At 45.4% G+C, this 22,858-nt stretch overlaps 1 protein-coding gene across 1 annotated transcript in view; it reads left to right on the top strand.

Annotated features, from left to right (window-relative positions):
• Positions 1-10,183: 10,183 nt before the first annotated feature.
• Positions 10,184-22,858, top strand: part of ENTPD3 (ectonucleoside triphosphate diphosphohydrolase 3) — a gene marked incomplete at both ends in the record, with an annotated part of 30,939 nt that continues 18,264 nt past the window's right edge. Inside the window, 3 exons of the mRNA XM_084247793.1 lie at positions 10,184-10,793; positions 14,072-14,196; positions 20,856-20,973. Of these exons, the coding sequence (XP_084103919.1) occupies positions 10,184-10,793; positions 14,072-14,196; positions 20,856-20,973 (853 nt within the window). The remainder of the gene's footprint in view (positions 10,794-14,071; positions 14,197-20,855; positions 20,974-22,858) is intronic.

Raw genomic sequence — 22,858 nt, 5'->3', positions numbered from 1 at the left:
GTCCACAGAAACAAAGGGAACTTTTATTTTTGTCTGGGTTCAGGGTTCAGGGATACATCTTTATTTTCAGGGAAAAAATGTTTCTTTCAATTATGAGTGTAGTCAACACAAAACAATAATATTGGCAGGACCTGTAACTTAGTCATCTACAGAAATCACAGATATTTTCATGTCACATTACAATGATTGCACATGTCTTTAAATATCTCTTAGGTTCACCACACTTTGAAATTAGAGTAAGCATTAGGTCTACTGTGGATCTCATTATTTAATGAAGAAGCACATATATATTATATCACACATTTTATTTTTTAACATTTTTTAAAGATTTATTTATTTATGCATACAAGAGCTGGGGTACAGGCCAGAGATGCGGGGATGAGAGGGTCCACCAGAGACAGAGCAGGGAACAGAACAGGCAGACTGACTGAAATACACTGCTGAGGGGAGCAGTTGGCGAGACAGGAGAGGTTGCTGCACAATGTGGGTTGCTCCCTGGCTGGGAATTGAATTTGTGCTGCAGAGGCCGTGGATTGCTTCCTAGTGCGGTACTTAACCCCTTGCGCCACCAGGGAGGACCCACAAATTTTATTTTCATAACATTTGAAGGTGCATTTCAATATAATGGGTTTCTTTGTCATTCTATGTGTTTCATTCTATACATTAAGAAAACAAGGGATTCTGAGAATCTCCGTGAGCTTCTCCAGACTGCCAAAGGAGTCCATAGCATAAAAACAACTGAAAACTAAGTAAACAGACTAGGCATGGTTGGGGGGGGGGCGGCGAGCAGATGCCTGCAGGCTGTTGGAGCAATCTGATCCAGTGGTTGCAGGGCTAGAGGAAGAGGGTGAAGCTCATCCCACCGGTATCTGATAATTTCCTATCAGGGCCCCAGACTCTAGCTCAGTGTCTGGGACAAAGAGGTTACCAAGTCAAATTTATTAAATGAATGGAAAGTGGAACTGGTGTGGGAGGCAACTGTGAACTGGATACACTGGGTTGGTTTGGTGGCACACTTATGGGGTAGAAAGAAGGACGGGTCACAGGAGATGGAAGTGGGCCTCCCCGGTGGCACAGCAGTTGAGCGCTGGGCTGCGAAGCTGCCCACAGCCTTGGCAGCGCCGGTTCGATCCCTGGCCACCGGCGAGGGTCCCATAAGGCGCGCAGACCTCTTCTGAAGCGTCCACTGCTCCCCTCAGCAGTGTATTTCGTCAGTCTGCCTGTTCTGCTCCCCACTCTGGCTCTGGTGAATTTTCTTACCTTCCCGCACTTCTGACTGTACCCAGTGCTTGTATAAATAAATAAATAAATCTTTAAAAAAAAAAAGAGAGAGAAGTGGTTTCACCAAAGTTGCTGCATTTGGGAGAAATCTGGCACTATAGAAGGTATAGGAGAATAAAGACTTGCACTGAACCTACCAATGGCAAAGGACTCATTCATCTTCCGAGTCTCTGGAAGTTTTCCATTCACTCATTTTGTTCCAAGTTTGCCTTTTCTCCTTTATGCATGAGACTCTTAAGGCATTGTTGCAAAGCATGTTTGTCAGTCTTCCCAAATGTCTTCCACGAAAGCAGGTTGGGACAAGGCTTTTTTTTTTTTTTTTAAGAAATTTCTTTCTTTTTATTTATTTATTTATTATTATTTTTTTTAGATTTATTTATTTATTTATACAAGCACTGGGTACAGTCAGAAGCACGGGAGGGTGAGAGAATTCACCAGAGCCAGAGCGGGGAGCAGAGCAGGCAGAAGGACTGAAGTACACTGCTGAGGGGAGCAGCGGGCGGCAGGAGAGGTCTGCGCGCCACGTGGGACCCTCCTCTGGTGGCCGGGGAGCAGCCGGGGATTGAACCGGCGCTGCAGAGGCTGCGGGCAGCTTCGTAACCCAGCGCTCAACCGCTGCGCCACCAGGGAGGCCTGGGACAAGGCTTTTTGTAGCCCAGAACTTTTATTGCAAGGGATGGCTTGCCCTGTATGACATCACCCAAGCTTGGGGACCAGAATCATAAACCTGAAGGAAAGACAAATGGATTTCATAGTGGTTGATTTAATGTCAAGTTAAGTGAACCATGAAATACCTAGATAGCTGGTTAAATAAATACTGGCTGAGTTAAATACTGGAGAATTCACTCTCTGCTTGACTGTTTTCAAACTAGAACATCAGTCTTCTCCTTGTCTTCAGACTTGGACTCAAATTGAAACTTACACCATCAACTCTCCTGGTTCTCAAATCTTTAAAGTCAGAGTTGAAGGCACCACCACCAGCTCTCCAAAGTTGACTTCGAAGCTTGTCAACTATAAGATCTATAAGATCCTGGGACTTCTCAGCACCCATAAGCAGTTGAGCCACTTCCTTATAATAGCATATAGTTGTAAATATACAGCTATAAATCTCCTATTCATTCATTTTTTTTATAAAACCCGGACTTATACAGTTTTAGAAATATCAGATAGAAACAAACTTTGTCTATAATCCTCCACCTACTAAAAAAGTTATATCATAAATTCAGAGAATAAATTGTTCTCTATACTTTATCAAATTTGCTGCATCAACAAAAGGATTAAGGAAAACAAGATAAAGAATTTTAGTAGAACTTAAGTTTGGCTGAAATTGTGTAGATGAGGATTACTGGGAGGGGAGCAGGGATGAAGGCTGTCAGAGTTTGTGTTTGCACACACATACACACTCACCCTGCTTCTTTCCCTCAACCCCTTTTCTTCATGACCTTTGATAGTTACTCTGAGGCTCTATATCCTTAGCACTTTACTCTTGGCCATCTGCCTAAATCCCAATCAATCCCATTGTACTAATGATGTACACCTCTAGTCTTAAGCTTTCAAAAATAATGCAATCACAGACATTCAGATTCCTCTCGATGTCTTCATTTCAATGGTGAAAAATATGAGGCTCCTAGAAGTATAGACATATGCCTAACATCCCACATCTGCAGGTAATTCATGGAATTAAGGTGAGAAGCCGGATTTCTTAACTGCCAATGAAAGTAGCACTCTCTTGGATAACCCAGCTGTCCCCTCTGGTCTGTATTCTAGTTAGCAATGAATTATATCCAATTCGATATTCTGCTCAATTCAAATACTGCAACTCTCAACAGTCAGTCAGAGAGACAGCAGTCACTTGTAACAATGTTGAGTCTTAAATGCAAAATTAGGGAAAAATATTTATCAAGTAAGACAGTCCAAGAGTTAATATCCTTAATCTGCAAAAGAGCAGCCTGTTCATTCAACACCTATTTATAGAGTGTTACTAGACATTAGATGTTGATGCACATTGAGAATACAATGGTAAGAATAGCACAGTTCCTGTTCACATGGGATTTACTGTTTAGTGAACAGAGTCAGGCTAATCAAAAATTTCAGAAAGGCAGCCGTGTGCAACTTCTTGCATCCTGCATAGAAGAGTGATCGGAGGCTTGAAACATTTCCTTGCAAAGAGACAGAACTGGTACCGCCTATGCTGGGCATATCCCTTTGTTTCAGAATAGTTTTCCTGTTCTGAGTTTCATGTGTGCGTCTTTGTTTTGCTTAAACACATGGGTCAGTGGCCCTCAGGCACACCCTCAACTTTCAGGCCCCACGGGATAGGGAATTGTGTTTTATATCTGCAAAAAAAGAGACGTGCATAAGCTATGGGACAAGACCCACTGGCCCTGGGGATCGATGTTCACTATTGAAATTGATCTTGCTTTGTCTCTTATGTGAGTGAAGGATTTTTTCATCTAGAGACTGTTTGAGGTGTGTTTTTCTTGGAGACCCTGGCACCTGCAAACCATGCAGAGTTGACATCCTGGCACTGCTGCCCCTAGTGGTAGGCAACAGGTGTTACTTTCTCTACACTTTGGCTCAAGCGAGAGGGATTCACTAAGTTATCCTGGGATGGTGCTGGCTGAATGATGTGCTGGTTTCCTTGTGGCCACATGGGGATGAGTGGGTTATAGACAATCACCCTGTCAATAGGCAAGAGTTGAAGCAATGGATGAGGATGGAGATATGAGAGGAGGGTGCTAGAAAAGGTAGGGAAGGCACTGCATTCACTGCACAAACTGCAGGTGATGAGCATGCTCCTGTGGCATCAGATGGGCCTTTCTGCTCCCTAGCATCCCCAAGTGAATTGGGTGATGGACCAATGGAATGGGCGGCTGAAACAGCTACGTAAAGGTCATCAGAAAGTATAGTTTCTTGGTGTTACCCTCGCCTAACAAAGCCATTTAGCCCCTGACCTCTGTGCTCCAGGGAAGGGAAGCAGGGTACTGCGATGTCAGAAATACTGCACTTGAGTTGGATGGAGGACCAGGGAGTAACTGGTTTAGGCTGTGCATGGCAAGAACCAATCTCGGGATACCTAACTATTCATTTTCTTCTTTGCTTCCCACTGGAATGCACTCTGTGGAAATAGTTTATGGTCCAGGTCACAGTGGCATAGCCAGTAGGGTCTCCTGATTCAAACCTGGAAGCAATGCTCTCCTCAAGCACCTCCCTCCTGTGAGAACTCATGAGGACAGGGGAAGAGGTGAGAGAATAGCGAGGCATTAGGATTCCCCAGGTCCCTCCTAGGAATTTGATTCTTCCATCCAGAAGGACGATATTTATTATGTGCCACTCTCCCCACCCCCAGGTTGAATGCTTGAGGCTGAGAGGTTTGGGTTAAACAATCTGGGCAATGCATCTCTGTAGACTGTAACAGACAACCTGGGTAGATATACTCAGATTATAATTTAGCAAGATAAGCTCTGGCCTTGGGGGTTAGGAAGGGGAGAGGGCAGCATTAATCTTTCCTTTTCTCATTCCTGTGCATGCCTGAGCTGGGACTCTGATAAGATTTAGCATAACAGCAGCTCGATATGACACACTCTCACTATGCTGGATTTGTAACCCTAAACTGAAGTCTCTTTTGTCCCACATTTACATTGAGATGACCTAGTTGGGCTATAACTCAAACCTCCCTCAAGTTTTCTAAAACCAACAAGAATCATCAAGGTGATGCCGGACACCCTAATAGGCCTTGATTAGCTATTGGTGGAATAGGGTGATGTTTGTGTTATTGCCAACACCTCTTTTAATCGATAAGTAGTTGTGTAGATATCCATTATTCAAGGACAGTAGAAATTGAGCTGGGCAAGCTCCATGCTCAGGAGGGGTAGTTATGAGCAGAACAACTGCAATCCCCATGGATTCATTTTCTGACCTCATCCATTGGCTTAATGCAGGCACTGGTGTTCTGGTTGAGGACCATTTGCTAGAAGGGTCTGATCATTCTCCTGAGTCTGGTCTTCTAGTGACCCCACAAAGTGCTATCTCAAAATGACAACGAAACTCCAGAGCAAAAGCTATAGGGGTTGTTCAGGGGCCTAACCAGACTCAGTTTCATATTAAAAGTGGATGGTGTTCCTATATGATTTTTTTTTTAAGATTTATTTACACAAGAACCAGGGGTACAGGCCAGATGCGCGGGAAGGTGAGAGGATTCACCGGAGACAGAGCAGGGAACAGAACAGGCAGACTGATGAAATACGCAGCTGAGGGGAGCAGCAGGTGAGAAAGGAGAGGTCTGCCATGCCACGTGGGATTCTCGCTGGCCGGCTGGGATCGAACCCGTGCTGCAGAGGCTGTGGACAGCTTCACAGTGCGGTGCTCAACTGCCTGCACCACCAGGGAGGCCCCCTATACGATTTGATGTGCTTTATCTGCTGCTTCAGTGGAACAAGGAGCCAGGGGCGGACTGTTAGGAAAAGCAGTCACAGCTTCTCACCCCCTGTGTGTTCATATAGGAGTGGCCTTGAGCCACTGGAACATTTATTCACAGGAGATAGTTTTTACAGCCTTGCTGGACATGTCTCTCTGCTTGGAATATCTTTCCTGTTTTGGGTTTGATGTGTAGTTGTTTGTTATGTTTAAACACATGGGCCAGTGACCGTCAAGCTCATTTCCAGCTTTGTGTATTTCAAACCCCACTGGGGAGGGAATGAGGTCCTTTACCTGCAATACCAAGGGAATGCATGCCGACCAGCCCCCTGCTTCTGCTGTGGGGAAAGACCTGCTGTTCATGGGGCGCACACACTCATATTGCTGTCTCTTCTCTGTGTAAAGTGTTGCTCCTTCTGGGACCTGTATGAATCATGTCTTTCTTGGCAACCCTGATACAGGCAAACCATGTAGTAGGTTGATATCCTGGGATGGCTGCTCCTGGTGGTGGGCAGCAGGTGTCATGTGCTCAACAGTGACCATAATGAGACACCAATGAAGGAGATGCCTGCTAGGCAAGCATAGCACAGAGGGATCTAATCTGACCCTTGTTGGGAGTATGGCTCACAGTGGGGAGTGTCAGAGAGGAATCCATGAAGTCACTGAGCCAGAATGAAAATAAGAGCTAATTAGGGGGCCTCCCTGGTGGCACAGGGGTTAAAGACAGCACTATCAAGCTATCGGGCTATCGCCAGCCACTGTGGCACTGCAGCATGAGTTTGATCCCCTCCAGCCAGGGAGCTGACCCAGGTGGTGCAGCAGACCTCTCCTGCATCACCCATTGCTCCCCTTAGCAGTCTCCCCACTCTTTCTGGTGAATTGTCTTACCCCCACCCACACCTCTGGCTTATGCCCCAGTTCTTGTATGCATAAATAAATACTTTTTTTTTTTTTAAAGAGCTAATTAGGGAAGGGTAGAAGAAATAACAGAAACTGAAGGCAGAGGAAATAATGTGCAAAGGCTTGTGCCAGGAGGAAACATGGTGTGTTGGAAAATGTGAAAGGAGACTGGTGTGCCCTAAAGTAAGAAGGCTAAGGCAGGCAGCCCAAAGAGACTCACAGGGAGGCAGGGACCAGACAGTGCAGGTTCTTGCAGGTTATGTGGAGGAGTTGAGTCTGTTTTGACTGAAAAGTGGACAGCACAGAAGAGTTTGCTAAGGAGGGTACTGGCAATGTGAATTTGTGTTTTGAAAAGATGAGGCTGGTGGCAGTGAGAAAAATGGATCAGAAAAGGAGAAAGAAGTCACTGAGAGAGGAACAAGACTATGGCCAGGACCCGGGAGAGAAGATGGAAGCTTAGACCAGTGGTTCTTAACCAGAGAAAGTTACCCCTTGGAAGACACTTGGAAGTATCTGAAGATATTTCCAGATGTCACGAGGTGTGTTGTGAGGGGGAGGGGATGTCAGCAGCAGGTAAAGGTTGGGATGGTACTAGATAAGCATCCTACAAAACACAACACTCTCCCACAACAAAGAATTATCTGTCCTCAAATAAAAATAGTGCCCAGACTGGGAAGCATTGGCCCAGAAAGTTGGAGTGGCGTTGGTGGTATAGTGGTGAGCATAGCTGCCTTCCAGAAAGTTGGAGTGGTGGAAATAGAGTATATTTGGAGAGGTAATTAAGAGGTGAAAATCAGCAGCAGTGATTGCTTGATTATGAGGAATGCGGAAAAGTTTATCAAAGATAACCCTCAGGTTTCTGATTGGCTCATCTGAATGAGTGAGGCTCTCATCCCTTAGGAGTGGAAATGCTGTAGGAATTGACGGCTTGATGGTTTGATCCTAATAAACTGAGGTGCCTTTAAGACATCCAAAAGATATGCGGACTACGAGAAAAAAAAGTCACATAAAACCAAACCAATAGCAAACCCTTGAAGTCTGATTGCAAAACTGAGGCAACCGGAGGGTAGCAGGAGGGGACCCAGAAAGGCAGGGACCCCAACGGAGCATGGTGGAAGATTATTGGGTCTCTGATGTGGGCACAGTATGAAAACATGCATTTGTAGAGATTTGAACTTTATTTATACAAGCACTGGGTACAGTCAGAAGCACAGGAGGGTGAGAGAATTCACCAGAGCCAGAGCAGGGAAGAGAACAGGCAGATTGATGAAATACACTGCTGAGGGGAGCAGCAGGCACAGCAGGAGAGGTCTGTGCGCCATGTGGGACCCCCTGCCAGTGGCCGGGGATCGAACTGGCGCTGCAGAGGCTGTGGGCAGCTTTGCAGCCCAGCATTCAACCACTGCGCCACTGGGGAGGACCTTGAGAGTCTTTCTGTGAATAGAATGTCATTCGCATAGATGAGGTTATGTGCAGAATGACATGACGAGAAAAGAGGGCCCAAGACTGTGTCATGAGATCTTCTGGGAGAGGAACGCAAGCCAGCAAAAAACATCTAGAGAGGTGGGAGGAGAACCAGGACATGTTACATTCCAGAGCTTGAAGAGGTCCTGTTCCTAGCCCCCTTCTCTAACACAGCACCACAGATCTTTTCAAGCTTTGCTAAGCTGGTCTGTCTTTCAAAAATTTTGTTTAAAGACAGCAAAGTTTTATTGGCATTTTGGAGGTACGTAATGAAGTTAAGTATCTTTGCCATGTGAATTTTGTCCATTGACGAGTGCATGTTACTTGTCCATTTTTCTGTTTTAGATATTCATATATTTCTGTTATTTTCTGTTTTAGATATTCATATATTCAGATATTTCATATAGACATGTATGATCATTTTATACTCTGACTTCCCACTTTTTGCTATTAACCTTCTAATATTAAATTCTTAATATGTCACCACAATTTATCCTTTAAGGAGGATTTGGCTGTCTTTTCCATGTAGTGGTTTTGCATTTTTATGCATTCACATTTATTGACTTGATCTTCCTGCTTTTGTTGTGTTTTAGAAAAGGCTGTTCCTTTAGGATCATAAAAATGTTCTCTTATATTTTCTTAGGATATTAAATCCTTTTTTATATTTAACCTTTTAATCTATCTAAAACCCATCTTTGCAAATGATGTGTGATTGGGATTTTTTCCAAATGGTGAGCCAGTAGTTTCAAAACCAGTTATTGAATAATGTGTTTTTTCAACCTCCTCTTTGTGTTATACTAAATCCCATATCCACTAGTCTGATATTGGACACTCTCCTTTGTTTTTTTAGCTCTCTTAGTATATTCCTGTGCCCGAACCAGGCTGTTTTAGTCACTGGGATCATTCCAAATGTCCTTGGGGTCATTCAGAAGGGCCAGGAAGCTGCATGTTGCTGATTCCAAAACAGACTCCAAAACAGAGTATTTGACTCTTGGCAGTCCCTAGGTTGCATTTGGTCATCTTTCCTATTTGTCCGGTTCCAGGTTGTCCTGGTTCTGAATTTTGACCAAATGACACCCATATAAAATGTGGAAGGGGGGAGCATTGCACAATGACCGGTGAGATTGTCCCTTCATAATGTCAGGGTCAGTTATGTTAAAATAATAACAGTACAAAACACAACAAAGCAAAAACGGACAATTATAAATCAGAGACATCCTGCAGGGGAGGAGGAGGGAGAGGGATCAGAGGGAGGGAGGGAGGAGCACAGGGCACTGAGGTGATAGTGCATGGGTGCATTGGGGAAGGAAACTATGGGGACTACACCTGAGGGGGTGGGAGGAAGCAAATACTGTTTAGAGAAGAACAATGATTAGGGCCTCCCAGGTGGCGCAGCGGTTCAGCGCTAGCTCCCCGGCCACCTGAGGCTGGTCCCACATGGCGCGCAGACCTCTCCTGCCGCCCGCTGCTCCCCTCAGCAGTGTACTTCGGTCCTTCTGCCTGCTCTGCTCCCCGCTCTGGCTCTGGTGAATTCTCTCACCCTCCCGCGCTTCTGACTGTACCCAATCCTTGTACAAATAAGTAAATAAATCTTTAAAAAAAAATGAACAATGACGTAAAAAATTAAAAAATAATAATAATTAAAAAATACCTGAGAGGGAAGCTCTGCATTACTTCGCAGCCCCCACCTAGGGGCCAGTGGACCTACAGACCTCACCCCCAACATTGCGCGGCTGAAACCTCAGCTCCATGGAAAGATGGGGAACAAGGCCTACCCCTGAGACCCCACAGGGTGTTGAATCTACCCTACCTTGCTCTGCCCTCACTTCTTCCCCTTTAGACTTGGGATGACCATAAAGGAAACTAGAAGCGAGACCGAAGATGATTGGCCTCGAGGGAGACAGGAGTGGACACCTCTCTCCCTCCCCAAGGCAGGTTCAGAGGGGGAGGTGTGGGGTTCCAAGGCCTGGCCCAGTCTTCTTCGGGTGCAGCGGAGGGAACCAGGACAGGGCAGGGTGAAGCGCTCTGTGGCTTGGTCCCAGAGGGACAGTGGACCGCCCGGGGGAGGCAGAAGCATTTCCTCGCCCCCTCCCTTCCCCTTCCACGAATTGCGGAGGTGGAGATGGGGTGGCCGGAGGAGGCGCGGTCCCCGCCCGCCGGCCACGGCTGCCCCGCCCCCGCCCCGCCTTCCCCCCCGCCCCCCCTCGCCCTCCCACCCCGCCGCCGCCACAAAAGCCCCGGGGCGCGCTGCCGGGCGCTGGCACTGCCGCGCCGCTCGAGGTCCCCCGCGGAGCGCTGCGCACAGGTGAGGACCCGCACCCCGCGCCGGGGCTGCCCAGGAGGGAACGGGAAGCTTCGCGAGCCTGAGAGCTGGGAGGGAAGGAAACGGAATCGGAGCCCGCTGAGTGTTGGAGGGAGGGACCGCAGAACGGGAGCCCCAAATCCTGGGCACGCAGGAAGGCGGTCCCAGCCCGCCCGGGGGGATGGACGCGGCTCTCCCGGCGCCCCTGCGGGGCTGGAGATGCGCCGGGCGCTGGGATGCCCGTGGGCCTCCCGCAGGCTGGGGCGCTGCGTCCCTGGGCGGAGGGTGGGGGCGACCTCCTCTTGCGGCTATTTCCAGCCACCGCTCCTGAATCTCCAAAGGGGCCACTCCAGGCTCCCGGGCCGAGACCCCCAGAACCCGTCCTGGCCGCTGTGCTTTGAAGAACAGCCCTGCCTCAGCCCTGTGGACGGTTAATAGTAGTGCGTGGGAGATTTGTTCTGCCCGGGCCGTGTGGACAGGTGGGGAAATGTGCAAGAGAAGATACTTGTTTTTTGAACAATTTTTTAAGTTTAATTTTCTTTCAGTCCTTCACCTGCGTCTGGAGAGGTGACACTAGAATTTAAGCCCAGCTTTGGGGCTATCTCCGAAGTTCTAGGCCCATCTGCTCCCCATGAGGTTTTGATTTGGACGAAGTGAAGTGGGTTTATGTTTAATGCTGTGCACGTTTTTCAACCTCCTGAAGTCAGGGGCCGTGGACACACTGTTTTCTCTCACCTGCAGCTGGGAGGCAAGATGCTCACTGTGGTGACCCGCCAACCTTTTGGGCAAGAAGGTCAGTATCGCTCAGCAGGCAGCAAGGATGATTTTGTCAAATCACATGAGAATTCCAGCTTCAAGCCCACGGTTTTTTCATGCACGTCCCTTGAAAGAAAAACTGTTTCACCTCTTTGGTTGGAGACTCAGTTGCTCATTGGGGCTTTCGCCATTGGCATTCCTCAGTTAAAAGTAATGCTTTTCATCAAAGCTGCACAAAACAAGGACTAACATGCATGTTTCGCTTAAATGGTTTTTCCGGTTTGCATAATCCATTAATTTGGTCCTTGTGGTTTCCCTTACCCAGCCACGTGTAAGTTTTGCGGTAGATTGTTGATTTTGTGATGAATTGTGAAGTACTTAGCTCTTTCCTCTAGTAGAGTGTTGTTGCTGGCATGGGGCCTGCAGCCTCCCCCACCCCCATCATGGGTCAGTCTTGTTACTTTTGATAGTGCTGTGACATCTGCAGAATTCACACACACACTCACACACACACACTTCCAAGCTTTCCCAACCTGCCTGTCTCTGGAGCATTTTTTTTTTTTTTTTTTTTTTTGAAGGCTTGGCCTCTCCACTCTCAGGTAGGCATCTTGTAATTACAATGTTTATCCAACCCTAATGACAGCACAGCTCTGGGCTGCATTCCTTAAATGAATGAAACCTGGTCTGGGCCATTTTGCTTTGGGTTCTCCTGCTGGGCAAGGGTTTGCTTAAGGTAATCATAGAGTTTTACCTGAAAACTGCTGAAACACAGAGGACTTGGGAGGCTAATGTGTGACTGTGATCAGAAAACTGGTCATATAGCACCCCCTTCCTCTCTATGGACAGATGCTTTTTGGCCGTGCCCCTAAATGAGATAATTTTGGCTTCCAATAGGATATGCATTTAGGATGCAATGGCAATTTATAGGAATTTATAAATTGTACCTAAGGAGTAAAGGAAAATTGTACCTAAGGAGCTGGTTTACTCTGATTTCCAGGTTTTCCCAAACTCATTTTGAATTTTAACCAATACACTGTAACATCACACATACTTGTTATGTTCTTTCCAAAGGACAAGTTTAACTTGTTAGTTATGGGGGGTAAATCCCTTAAACCTCTGTAACTGACACTGACATGCATTCTTTAAAAATTGAGGCAAAACTTGCCTCTGTGGCTAAACTAGTTCCTGGGTGATCATGTACCTCTGCCAACACACACAGGGAAGTCATCTCGGACCCCTTCACAGGCTCTGAAGGTCGATTACACAATGATTAGTTACCCTATAGTTGCTATTACAAACTATTCTGCAATGGGTAACTGTGGATAGCCATCTTACACATACAGAACACGTATTTCCAGAAGTAGCATTGAGAATTTGATGGTATATACATTTGTACTTTTGATAAATATTGACAAATTGCCCTCCATGGCTGCTGTACCAGTTCACAGTCCCAATGACAAGTATGAAGAACTAAGTGACCACCTTTGACATTAGGAAGTATCTGTGGTGGCTTTTCTACTGCAGGGGAGTCAGATGAGGCAGAAAGACTTGGCTCTTCTGCGTCATTAAGATCGACTGCTTGACTGGCCTCACCAAGTAGTGAATATTGTGATGTGATTGGGTATTATGGCTGAATCTAATTCTATCATGGTGATATCCACATGCCCTTTTTTCTTCTAGAAATATGTACCCTAGAAATAATAGTCAACGTTTAGTAGAAATTTCTATGATGATGGAGATGTTCTGTAGTGACCCTGTCCAATATGGTACCTAGTACCCACTTGAAGTATGGCTAATGAGACTGAGGAACTGAGTTTTTAGTTTAATTTAATCTTAATTAATTTAAATTTAAATGCCCAATTGCTAAGACACTTAGGATTCTCTGAATCCAGAGAGCTTTCTTTTATGCTAGTGTTTATCATATATCAGTCATTGGGGTTTCACCCTTTATAGTCATGCCATAATAGTTCTAATACTATTAGTATTTAAATCAAATGTTTTATCTTTTTAAAAATAAGGTACAATTTACATACAGTGAAATAAGTAGGTCTTAAGTTGTGGCTCTTAAATTGAATATTCTTGCATTCCAAAAGGATGTCTTTTTTGAGTAGGTGCAGCCTATAAGAATATTTAAAGGGGAATTATAACTAAGGAGTGTGTGTACTTTAAATCTAAGGTGTTCCCTAAAGGATGCTGAAAGGTTTAATGCATTTTAACAAATGCACACACCCATATACCCCACAGTACTGTTAGATATAGAGTGATTCCATTACCCCAGAAAGTGACCACATGTTTCTTCTCAGTAAATTGCCCCAACCCCCCAGCAATCACTGTTCTGATTTCTATCACCTTCCTGTTTTAGAACTTCACATAGTACCCAGTACTAGTTGCTTTTTAAAATCTATTTGCTATTTTATTTACAAAATTTTCATTGCTCTCAACAGTTTGTTCAGTCTATCAGCTCCTAATCATCTATTTACAAACTATTAAACTTAGTAAATATAGTCAAATATGATATACTTTATATTATTATACAATACACATTTTTTATTCAGAGGCTATATATTTAGTTGAAGATTAGTTATGGGCTTCTCTTTTTGCTTTTAAATATGCAGACATGTTAATCCATGTTTTCTGTGACCCCTTTGGGATGAACGTGGATCGACATCTAGTTACATTTCATTTGTAAAGTTGTAGCTGAGACCTTATTCCTTCACTTGTAGACACAGGAAAAATGACTGAAGTTGAGTTCATACTCAGTACCAAAGTGTTAATCCACTCTGTGCTGGGGAAGGGGATTGGAGCCCCATGGAGTCTCTGCTTCAAAGTGTGGGTCTTACTAAGGCCAATGGAATGTACACGCTTATGAGCCCAGTTCATAGATTATATAACGAAGGCTAGTGCCGGGCTTCTACTTTCCCCTCATGTGTCTTCTGGATCTTCCCATTTTAGGCCGCAATACCTCCCGAATCCCAGCCATTATTACCATGGTGGTCTTGGCCGTGAGCATTGTGGTTCTTGTAATTCTCACATTCGTCCAGGCTTTCCATAAAGTGGTTGTCTCTCCAGAACCAAAGGTGAGTGTGAAGGGAAGAAATGGGCTATGGCATCAATTATTCTGACATCGTGAATTAGAAGAGAATATTTCCCCCCTGCCTTGAGCTGGAGCCAGGAAAAAACAGTATAAGACCCACGGACGAAAGTCTGGATATGCTTTGTGATGTCTGAGGTTACAGACTGATGGTGGTGGGCACCTTCAAGAAATGTGTGGTCTTGCTGTGATGCCTCACTATTGGAACAAAGCTGGGATTTCTAGCCCTTCCAAAGATTTCCCTGTTAGTGCAGCTTCCATTGTTACCAGTTTGTCCTCTCCTCCAGACCTCACAGGTCTGACTATGAGACCCAGACCCAGGCTCCTCTTCTGGTCTATCCTGGCTGAAGAGATTATCAAGGACTTAGAATGGTCACCTTGAGCTATATTTAAGTGACTTCTATTGGATTTAAAAGTGCACTGTGGTCCCTCTGATCCTTCCCCCTAAAAAATAATTCAGGACCTTCTGTTCAGTTTCAGAGGTCTCAGTGAGCCCATGATAGGTCCATCCCCAGATGACCTCTTGAGTGATCTCTGGCAGGCTGAGAATCATATATTTCACCTTGGCATTGGCCCTCTGTAGAGGGCCATACATATTTTTCTTAGACTTTGAGGACCATTTATCATCTATGGTGCAAGCCTTCCTTTGGTTTTGATTTTACTCTTCAAAAATGTAAAAAAAAAAAAAAATGCTCCTTAGCTAGAGGGCTATAGGGGGCCATGTTATTAACCAACCATTTTATTTGAGTCTCACTTAGCTTTACTCTGACCTTATAAGTCCTTTCTTCATCTTCCTGCTGTTAGTGACTGTTCAAAGACTGTGTTTGAAATAGAAGTTTTTAAGAGGTAAGAAATAAACTAATATGGCTTTGGTTCTGGGGGTGAGTTTGACCTGTCGCTCTGAGGTCACTTTTCTAAAGGATTAAAGTAAAATCTCCTTTAGGTAATGACATTTGGTGCCTTTATAGGACATTTTGCTTAAGAATATCAGCCCTAATGAATAACATGAATAATAAAAACAAAAGCTTATGCAACTATCCAGTAGTGAGAGGAAAACAAATTATCTGGTTGTCCAAAGACATTAGCTAAAGCCAAGAGGAGCTATTTTCCTAAGCTCCAGGCACTGCCTTCTTTTATAAACTATGAAATCTGGATTGCAGCTAAAAGTAATATGATTTCCTTTTACTTGGTAGACAGTTGTTCAGCTTAGTGAATACCTTTCCTCAAATTATCTCACTTAACCCTGTGCCAACTATAGAAGGTGGGCAAATGCGAACACTGTGACCACCACTTTGCAAGTGAGGAAACAGGTTTGGCCAATGGATGACAGGACCAGAACTGAAACCCAGTCCCTTCTATTCCCAAGGCCAGGGCTCTCTTCATTTACCTGCCTCCCCCTATCCTAAGATCTGAGTGGGAAACCAGGAGGAGGTATTGGCCTCTGATAGAGCATGTCCTCCATTGCACAGGAAGGAACTTGGGGAGGATGGGTGGGTACATGCCAGAAATTTTGTTGAGTTGGGGTGGGGGTGGGGAGGAAGTACTCCCCAGTTCAGCTGAAAGCTAATACCATTTTTAGACCCTGGTAACGGGGCCCCTGCCATGGGCCTCATATTTCAGAGGAACCACCTCTAGCTGCACTCCAAGTTTATGTCTCTCTATGGGACAAGGGAATATGAAAGCCATGCTTCCCCTCTAGAACATGCTGTGATACCTGGGATTCTAGAAGTCAGGGTCAGTGTGGGCCTCTGTCTGACAACTGACCTCACCAGTGATCTGAGGAGTGGCAAAGGGACACCTGCTAATAAGGGGTATAGATGTGGGGTCCGAGCTGTCCTACCTACAGTCAACATACAGGTGCACAAGGTTATTTACTCTGTGGATTTGCCAGGAGTTGGGTGGTATGGGATGTCATGAGAACAGGCCTGGGGGGAGGGGGTGGAAACAAGACAAAGGCCTTCATTTATAAGATTTTTTCCTAAGACCCACAAAGGTTAGGGATGGGCTGGTTAGGAGAATTGCCAGCTGCTGGCTTCCACTTGTTCTGGGATATAAGAGATAAATCCTCTATCACATTGGAGGGACATGGAGGATTTGGAAGAGTAAACTAAGTAGAGACAAGTAGCTCCCAGGGCAGTACAGAGGCACCATTGAGGGAAGGGACCACACATGTTTAAACTTACTGTCTCAGGCTGGGTTCTCCGAGTGAAAGATGGGAGAGCAAACAGTTCCTCTGGGGCTGAGACCAGGATGTAGGGAGGAGATGGAAACGTAAGAGACTCAAGAGGAGGAAGCCAAGGGAGGGCCTGTTAGCCAGCCAGTTACCGCCGTGGACGTCTGGGGAGCAGATCTCTGCGAGCCAGGGCGGAACTCACCCCAGAGCTGTCCTTGACTAAAGGACTTAGAAAACACCTGTGGTCCTACTCAAGGGTGTATTTACACAGCAATTCCCTCAGTCATTGGTTGTGAGCTCTGGTAGGCTGCGGCTACCGGAAAAAGCCTTCTGGCAAGTAGAAGGTGTGTAGCTGGACACCACAGAGTGCTAAGTTCTGAGGGGTGTGAGCTGGTACACAGATTGAAAACAGAACTGGTATAGAAGGTCCCGTGGTTGTGCATTGACCTTAAGTGAGGATTTGAGAACCTCCACAGCTAGCAGACAGTTCAAAGAAGAGATTTCTAATTTCTTCAGATTCTTGTTAGGAGGCCCTGGTCACAGACATAGTGGGCAGGAAGTTGTACAACATTGGGATATTGGCTCAGAAGGCCCATTCCGCTTATTTGAGTGTTTAAATGTGAGAAAAAAGTTGTTCTGGGCCAGCTGAATCAGGAACAGAATGACACGGTTAGAGAAGATTCTGCATGCAGTTTTGCTCTGGGTGTTGAAAGACCTCTTTCCTTTTGTCTTGGAGTACTAGGGGGAGGTAGGGTGGTTGTTGGGGTGAAGTTCAATGAATATGGGACTTTTTAATTGTCATATTTTCATACCAGGAGCCTTGTTTTGCCTCTGCATGCAGCTGATAGTTGGTACTGAGGGGCCAGCTCCACAATAACTTCTCAGGGGGGGCCCTGGAATGTTCCTCAAGACCATCATGTTATGTCACGACACTTGGTTATTATATACGACCTGGACTTACCTCACCTTGGTTTCTATGAGTTTAAAAGCAGGACTATTAAAATTTACTCAAGGATCAAAAATGTCCCTAGTCCCTTTTTTATTGTCACTGACCTGACCTGCTCTACTAGTTCGAGAATAAACATGATGACACTGCTTTATTTTTTATTCAAGCCCCCATCTGTTTTATTATCACTAAGTCCATTATCTTCCTCTTGAGACTTTGGCTTCCCTCACCCCAATCACAAGTGTGCAGAAACCATAGCTTTTCAGTCCAGTATGATCAATGTTCTGCTGCCCTTCCCTCTGGCAGCCACATACTGTCACTGTTGAAGGATGTGCATAACCTCACCATTTAGGGACGCAGATTTTCTGCTGTGACCTTCTTAGGTCACATTCATTCATGTGTTGGACCACGCTCAACTACTGGGCTGGGTTTTGTTGAAACCATTTCCTTCTAAGCCTTATTGGGCCTTGGCTATCAGCCAGGGTCTTTGGTGCCTTGTGGCCCATCCTCTTTTATCCTTTGAAGAGCAAGAGTTGGATATTTGGTGTGTTCCTCTCCAAAATCCCTGGCTCCTTATTCAAATTGATCCATGTCCTCTCCAGCCAGATCTGCATGCCACACAACTAAGAGTTTGCTTTCAAAGCACTTTTTTCAGAAAAAGAAAAGTCAGCCGCACCATACCAGACACCTTTTTGCTAAACAGTCACCCCATTAGAATTGGTTTCTTTGGAACTCAGTGAAAGTGTGGGGCCTTTGAATACAGATTTGAGAGTGAGACCCAGGCTTGATCCTAAGTCTGTGACCTTGGCCAGTCACCTCTTGTGCCTCTTTCCCCATCTGTCAAATGGGGATGATAATAGCACGTGCCACATGAATGCAATGGCACTAAAGCCCTTTGTGCAGTATCCAGCATATGGCAATATAAACTCAATAAGAGTTTATTACACTACTTATTATAGTAAAAATAATCATGATGGAGATGATAAGAAATCAATCTTAGAAAACTGATCTCATGGCCTTTGCTTCTGGTTTTGTCAGAAGCTTGCATAGATCTTGAGTTTTGGACCATGGATTCACACAGATTGGCTCTTTAAGTTGACCCACTGAGTACATCTTAAGTTCCCTATGCAAGCCATTTTTTTTTCAGACATTGCATTAGGAAAGAAAATTGCTTACTATTTCTCATCCAGACATCTCCTACCTAGCTGAACTGAATGAAATTATTCCCTCCTCCACGCCCACTCTGTGGAAACACATTGAGTTCCACTGATCTAGGGGAGAGATCTCTGAGAACTAATTAAAGACAAATTTTCCACTTTTGGTTAGCAGTGGTGGAGGTGGATCAGTGTTAGTGAGAAGTAGCAATGGGCCTCAAAACCAAGCCCCTATAAGCACACTGCCGGTGCCCTGGGGGAGCCATTACCAGAATCTCAGGCTGCCCCCCACCCTGCTGAAAGCTGGATCTCAGTTGGAGTCACAGAGAAGAATGGCCATTCTTGCTTCTTTCTCATCCTGGCCCAGAAACCCTGGGTTTCATACCCAGGAAAATAGTCTTGGTGAAGGGTTGGAATTAACATGACTTGGGGGAAGTCAGGTAAACCTCTGAAGTAGCGGCTCTCTTATTCTTTTTCTTGTGGGTCAGCACCAGGCATGGAGGGGCTGGTGCGGGTGTGATCAGGTCAGAAGCAGGTGGAGGAATAAGAGCAGACTGATCATGTGCAGGCTCAGACATCTGTGCTGCCTGTTAATCCTTCAGTTTCAACCTGCACTTTAATCTCATGAGGGCCTGTGCCTGGAACACACCGTGAACAATGCTGCCCTTGTTGCTGGGGTAGTGGGGAGGGAGGTCCTGTCAGGATTCCCCATCAACATTCATTAGACTGAAGGGCTAAGATTAAGAGGCTGTCCAAGTTCAAATACCAGTGTACACAATAGAATGTGTATACCAGTGTATCTCAATAGAATGGGGAAGCTATGATTCAGGAGCTGGAGCAAGATTTTTAAAATTTGGTCCCATTTCAAATGAAGTAAGTATTTGTGATAATAGAAGACTGGAAACCTCCTGAATTTCCAGAATCAGGGAATCAGTTAAATAAATCTTTATACATCTCACAGTAGGTGGATAAATATATTGAAAAGGGTGATGTCAGTCTATTTTCACTGGCAGGGAGAGATTCCATGATCTACTTTAAAGTAAGAAAAGAGCGCACTGGAAAAGACTGTACTGTGTAATCCTGTGTTGATTTAAAAGACATGTCGAAGCACAGATGTATAGTTGTAGCCGTATGCCCAGAAGACCATTAGGAAATATATAAATATAAGGTGTTAAAATAATAGATTGGAGGAGTGCTTTGTCATTTTGTGTATTTGGCTTTACTGATTTTTCTAAATATAACAGCCTGTGTTAGTTGAGCAGTCTGTAAGCATCAGGCAATTAGGCCTATGATCTCCTATTTACTTCTGAAAGTAAATGGTCTGAAGGGGCGGGAACTCACACCGGCTGGGCATTTACCCAGGGTCGTAAAAGCAAGACTCCGTCTGAGTCAGGCTGCCTCCAGGACAACCTCACCTTCCTCGCTGGAACAAGGTAGGCTAACCCCTTGGTGAGGGAACTGGGGTAAAGCATTTGGCTGGCTCTTGGCACAACAGGCTTAGGACAGCACTACCCATTCCCACCCCCAGAGTCTGCTAATACATGCTCTCTCCTGTTCATTCTTGGACCAGAGACTGGGCTGATCCTTACCTTCAAGTGAAACTCCCTGGTTTCTTATATGAGCAGGGCAAGACTGTCCCAGCCTACTCTTCTGTACACAGACATCCCCAGCACTGTCCTGGCAACACCCTCCTGCCCCATCCAGTAATACACTACCAAAGTGGGACAATAGATCAACCTTAGTCTGTATTTTGGCATTTTCCTTCTTATCTGTGAATACTTCACTCTGAAGGCTGGTGCAGATAGTGATGTGTCTCTTCCAGTTCTCAGCTGGTTGTTTATTCCCAGGGTGAGAGACTGGATGTTTGAATAATAGAGGGCAGCAGGTGACTGATTATCTGTTTCCCTCCTGAGACCTATGGGATTTCTATTCCTTACTTCAGATGTCTTGATGAGGAGAAGTCAGGGGCTCTTCACACATAAGATCCTGGGATCTTACTCTCAACTGGGCTGTATACTGGAATCACCAAAGGAACATTAAAAAATGTTGATGCCTGGGTTCACTCCCGGGGATTCTGATTTAATAAGTCTGGGATGCAGTCTTGGTTTTGGGAGTTTTAAAAGTTCCTCGAGTGATTCTCATGTGTGGCCAAGGCAGAAACACCTGACCACCTTCCCCCAGCCACTTCCTCTACTATCCAAGAAGACAAAGTTGCTTTGGAGAAAACAGGTTTATCTTCTTGGTCAGCCTCTATCTCAGTGAAGGAGCATGGAGTACATTCTCGAGAGTATTTGGGTTCACAGTGACCCACTGGGAAAAGGAGTCCTCAGAAAGGCCCAGCCGTTTCTGACTCTCCCTACCCTTTTATTCAGCATGGAATCGTGCTGGATGCCGGGTCTACCAGAACCACGTTCTACGTGTATCAGTGGCCAGCGGAGAAGGAGAATAATACTGGAGTGGTCAGCGAGACTTTCAGATGTGAGGTGAAAGGTAAGGCCCAGACTTTGTCTGTGAGAGGGAGGCAGGGAAGGAGCACTGGAGTGGGCAGAGAAAAATATGAGCTCTTGTCTTAGAGTTGCCACTCATCTGAGCAACTCCTTCTCCTGGCCTCATTTTTCTTACCTGTATGACATGGGGGAAGAGGGAGGGCATGGCAAGAATTGTGAATGGTGTGGAGTGTACCCTGCCATACTCTCACAGCTGCTGGGGGAAGACAAGACTTCCAGGTCAGGAACCAGGGATTATTTATTACTCACAGGAGCAGCAGTAGCCAAGAGCATCAGCATTTTCTTGCTCTTATTCTCTGTGCCCCAATTTGCACAGGATGAGGTAAAGAGGGCCAGCTAGTACCTGTTCACACAGCATGGGCTGCGTTATAGAAGAGGAATGCTGACATTAGGGAATCTGAAATATTTAACTTGGGCAATGGGCATGCTGATTTTTTGCTCTGGGGGGAAACACTATCTCTCTCTTCTGAGGCTTTCACCCTGCAGACATTCTTGACAAGATAATCCAGAACAAAAGCAGTTAGTGCCTTTGCTCCATAAGACATGCAGAAACATGAGACGCATTGAAAATTATCTTCCAACAGTAGAAGGGGTGGCTCTGTGTGGGGGGCTGGGGTAGAGAGAAGTGGACAATATATAAAGAGTTTCTATTTGGCTCTGCTGTTGTAACTTCTGAGCCACTTCTTCCCTTCCAACTATGAAAGAGGGCAGCAGGATGCTTGTTTAGAAAAGAGAGACCATTGTATAGAACAGGCATTAAGATATCATCTCATTCCACCCTGTGAGCTCTGGAAAGTTGTCTGACCTCTCTGAGGTCTCCTCATAGCTAAATCAAAAAGCATAATAATAATAATATCTACCCATAGGAATAATTTGAAGATTAATGACAACGTATATAAAGCAGATTGCAAGTGTCTGTCATACAATACAGTAAGTATTCAACCTGTTAGCTTTTATTATTCAAGGGGCACCTACCATGCTTGGGAGCTCCTGGTAGATATTCTTGCCAAAGGTTACTGTGTCCTATAGTTACAGGATGTGTCTTTAGACCCTGGAGAGCAATTCAGCCAAGCCAGTCTTGATGGCCCTCTGACTGTAGAGAGAAGACAAGCTTTCATGGGAAAGACATAGACACTCTTCAAGGAAAGTGCCCTTGGCCCACTGGGGCTGTGATTTAGGGAGTGATGGGGTCATGGAATCCACACCACACCCATAAGTGGATCTTCTTTTTGATCACAGCAGCCTTTGGGATCCATATATATACTCTGAATGACCAGAAACTAAAGCTCAAATTACCGGGTTGACATTTGACAAGTGTCATCCCCTGAGAACTTATGGTTTCTCCAAGGGTAATTTGGGTTTCTGGTTTCTCAGTTGCAGATTTCCCCTAGTATTTCCCTGACTTGGCCAGAGAAGGGATGGTAAATCCTTGCTCACCCACTTGTTTTCCCCTGAGACCCAGGCCTTCATAAATTTCTTAGGGAAGGGAGTCCATGGTGACTGGCAGCCCTCAGATGCTGCTGTTTTCCACTTGATCTTAGCCCAAAGGCTGGGAAGCGATAGATGCTGCTGTTTTCCTTGAGTTCACTGGCCCTCATGCTGGCATCTGGCTGTTTGTTGTAATGTCACCCCCTGAAGGTACTGGGTCCCTCATGATCCTCCTCTCTTCTTATGCCTGCTGCTTTCTTCCACAAGGGAGAGTCATGTTTTCCCCTTAAAGCCAGTGAATAAAAGTTCTTTAAAGTCCATTGGAGCCTAACTTAATCATCTCTTCTATTAAAATACCTTGAAGAGTTTATAAGGGCCAGCCACTATAGTGTTGAAAAGCGTTATTTGCCAGTAGTTGTCCAGAGTCCAAGCTGTAGCAC

This window comes from Talpa europaea (genome assembly GCF_964194135.1).
Source record: "Talpa europaea genome assembly, chromosome: 11".
In the NCBI taxonomy this organism is placed as follows: Eukaryota; Metazoa; Chordata; class Mammalia; order Eulipotyphla; family Talpidae; genus Talpa; species Talpa europaea.
This window is presented reverse-complemented; position numbering and strand designations above follow the sequence as displayed.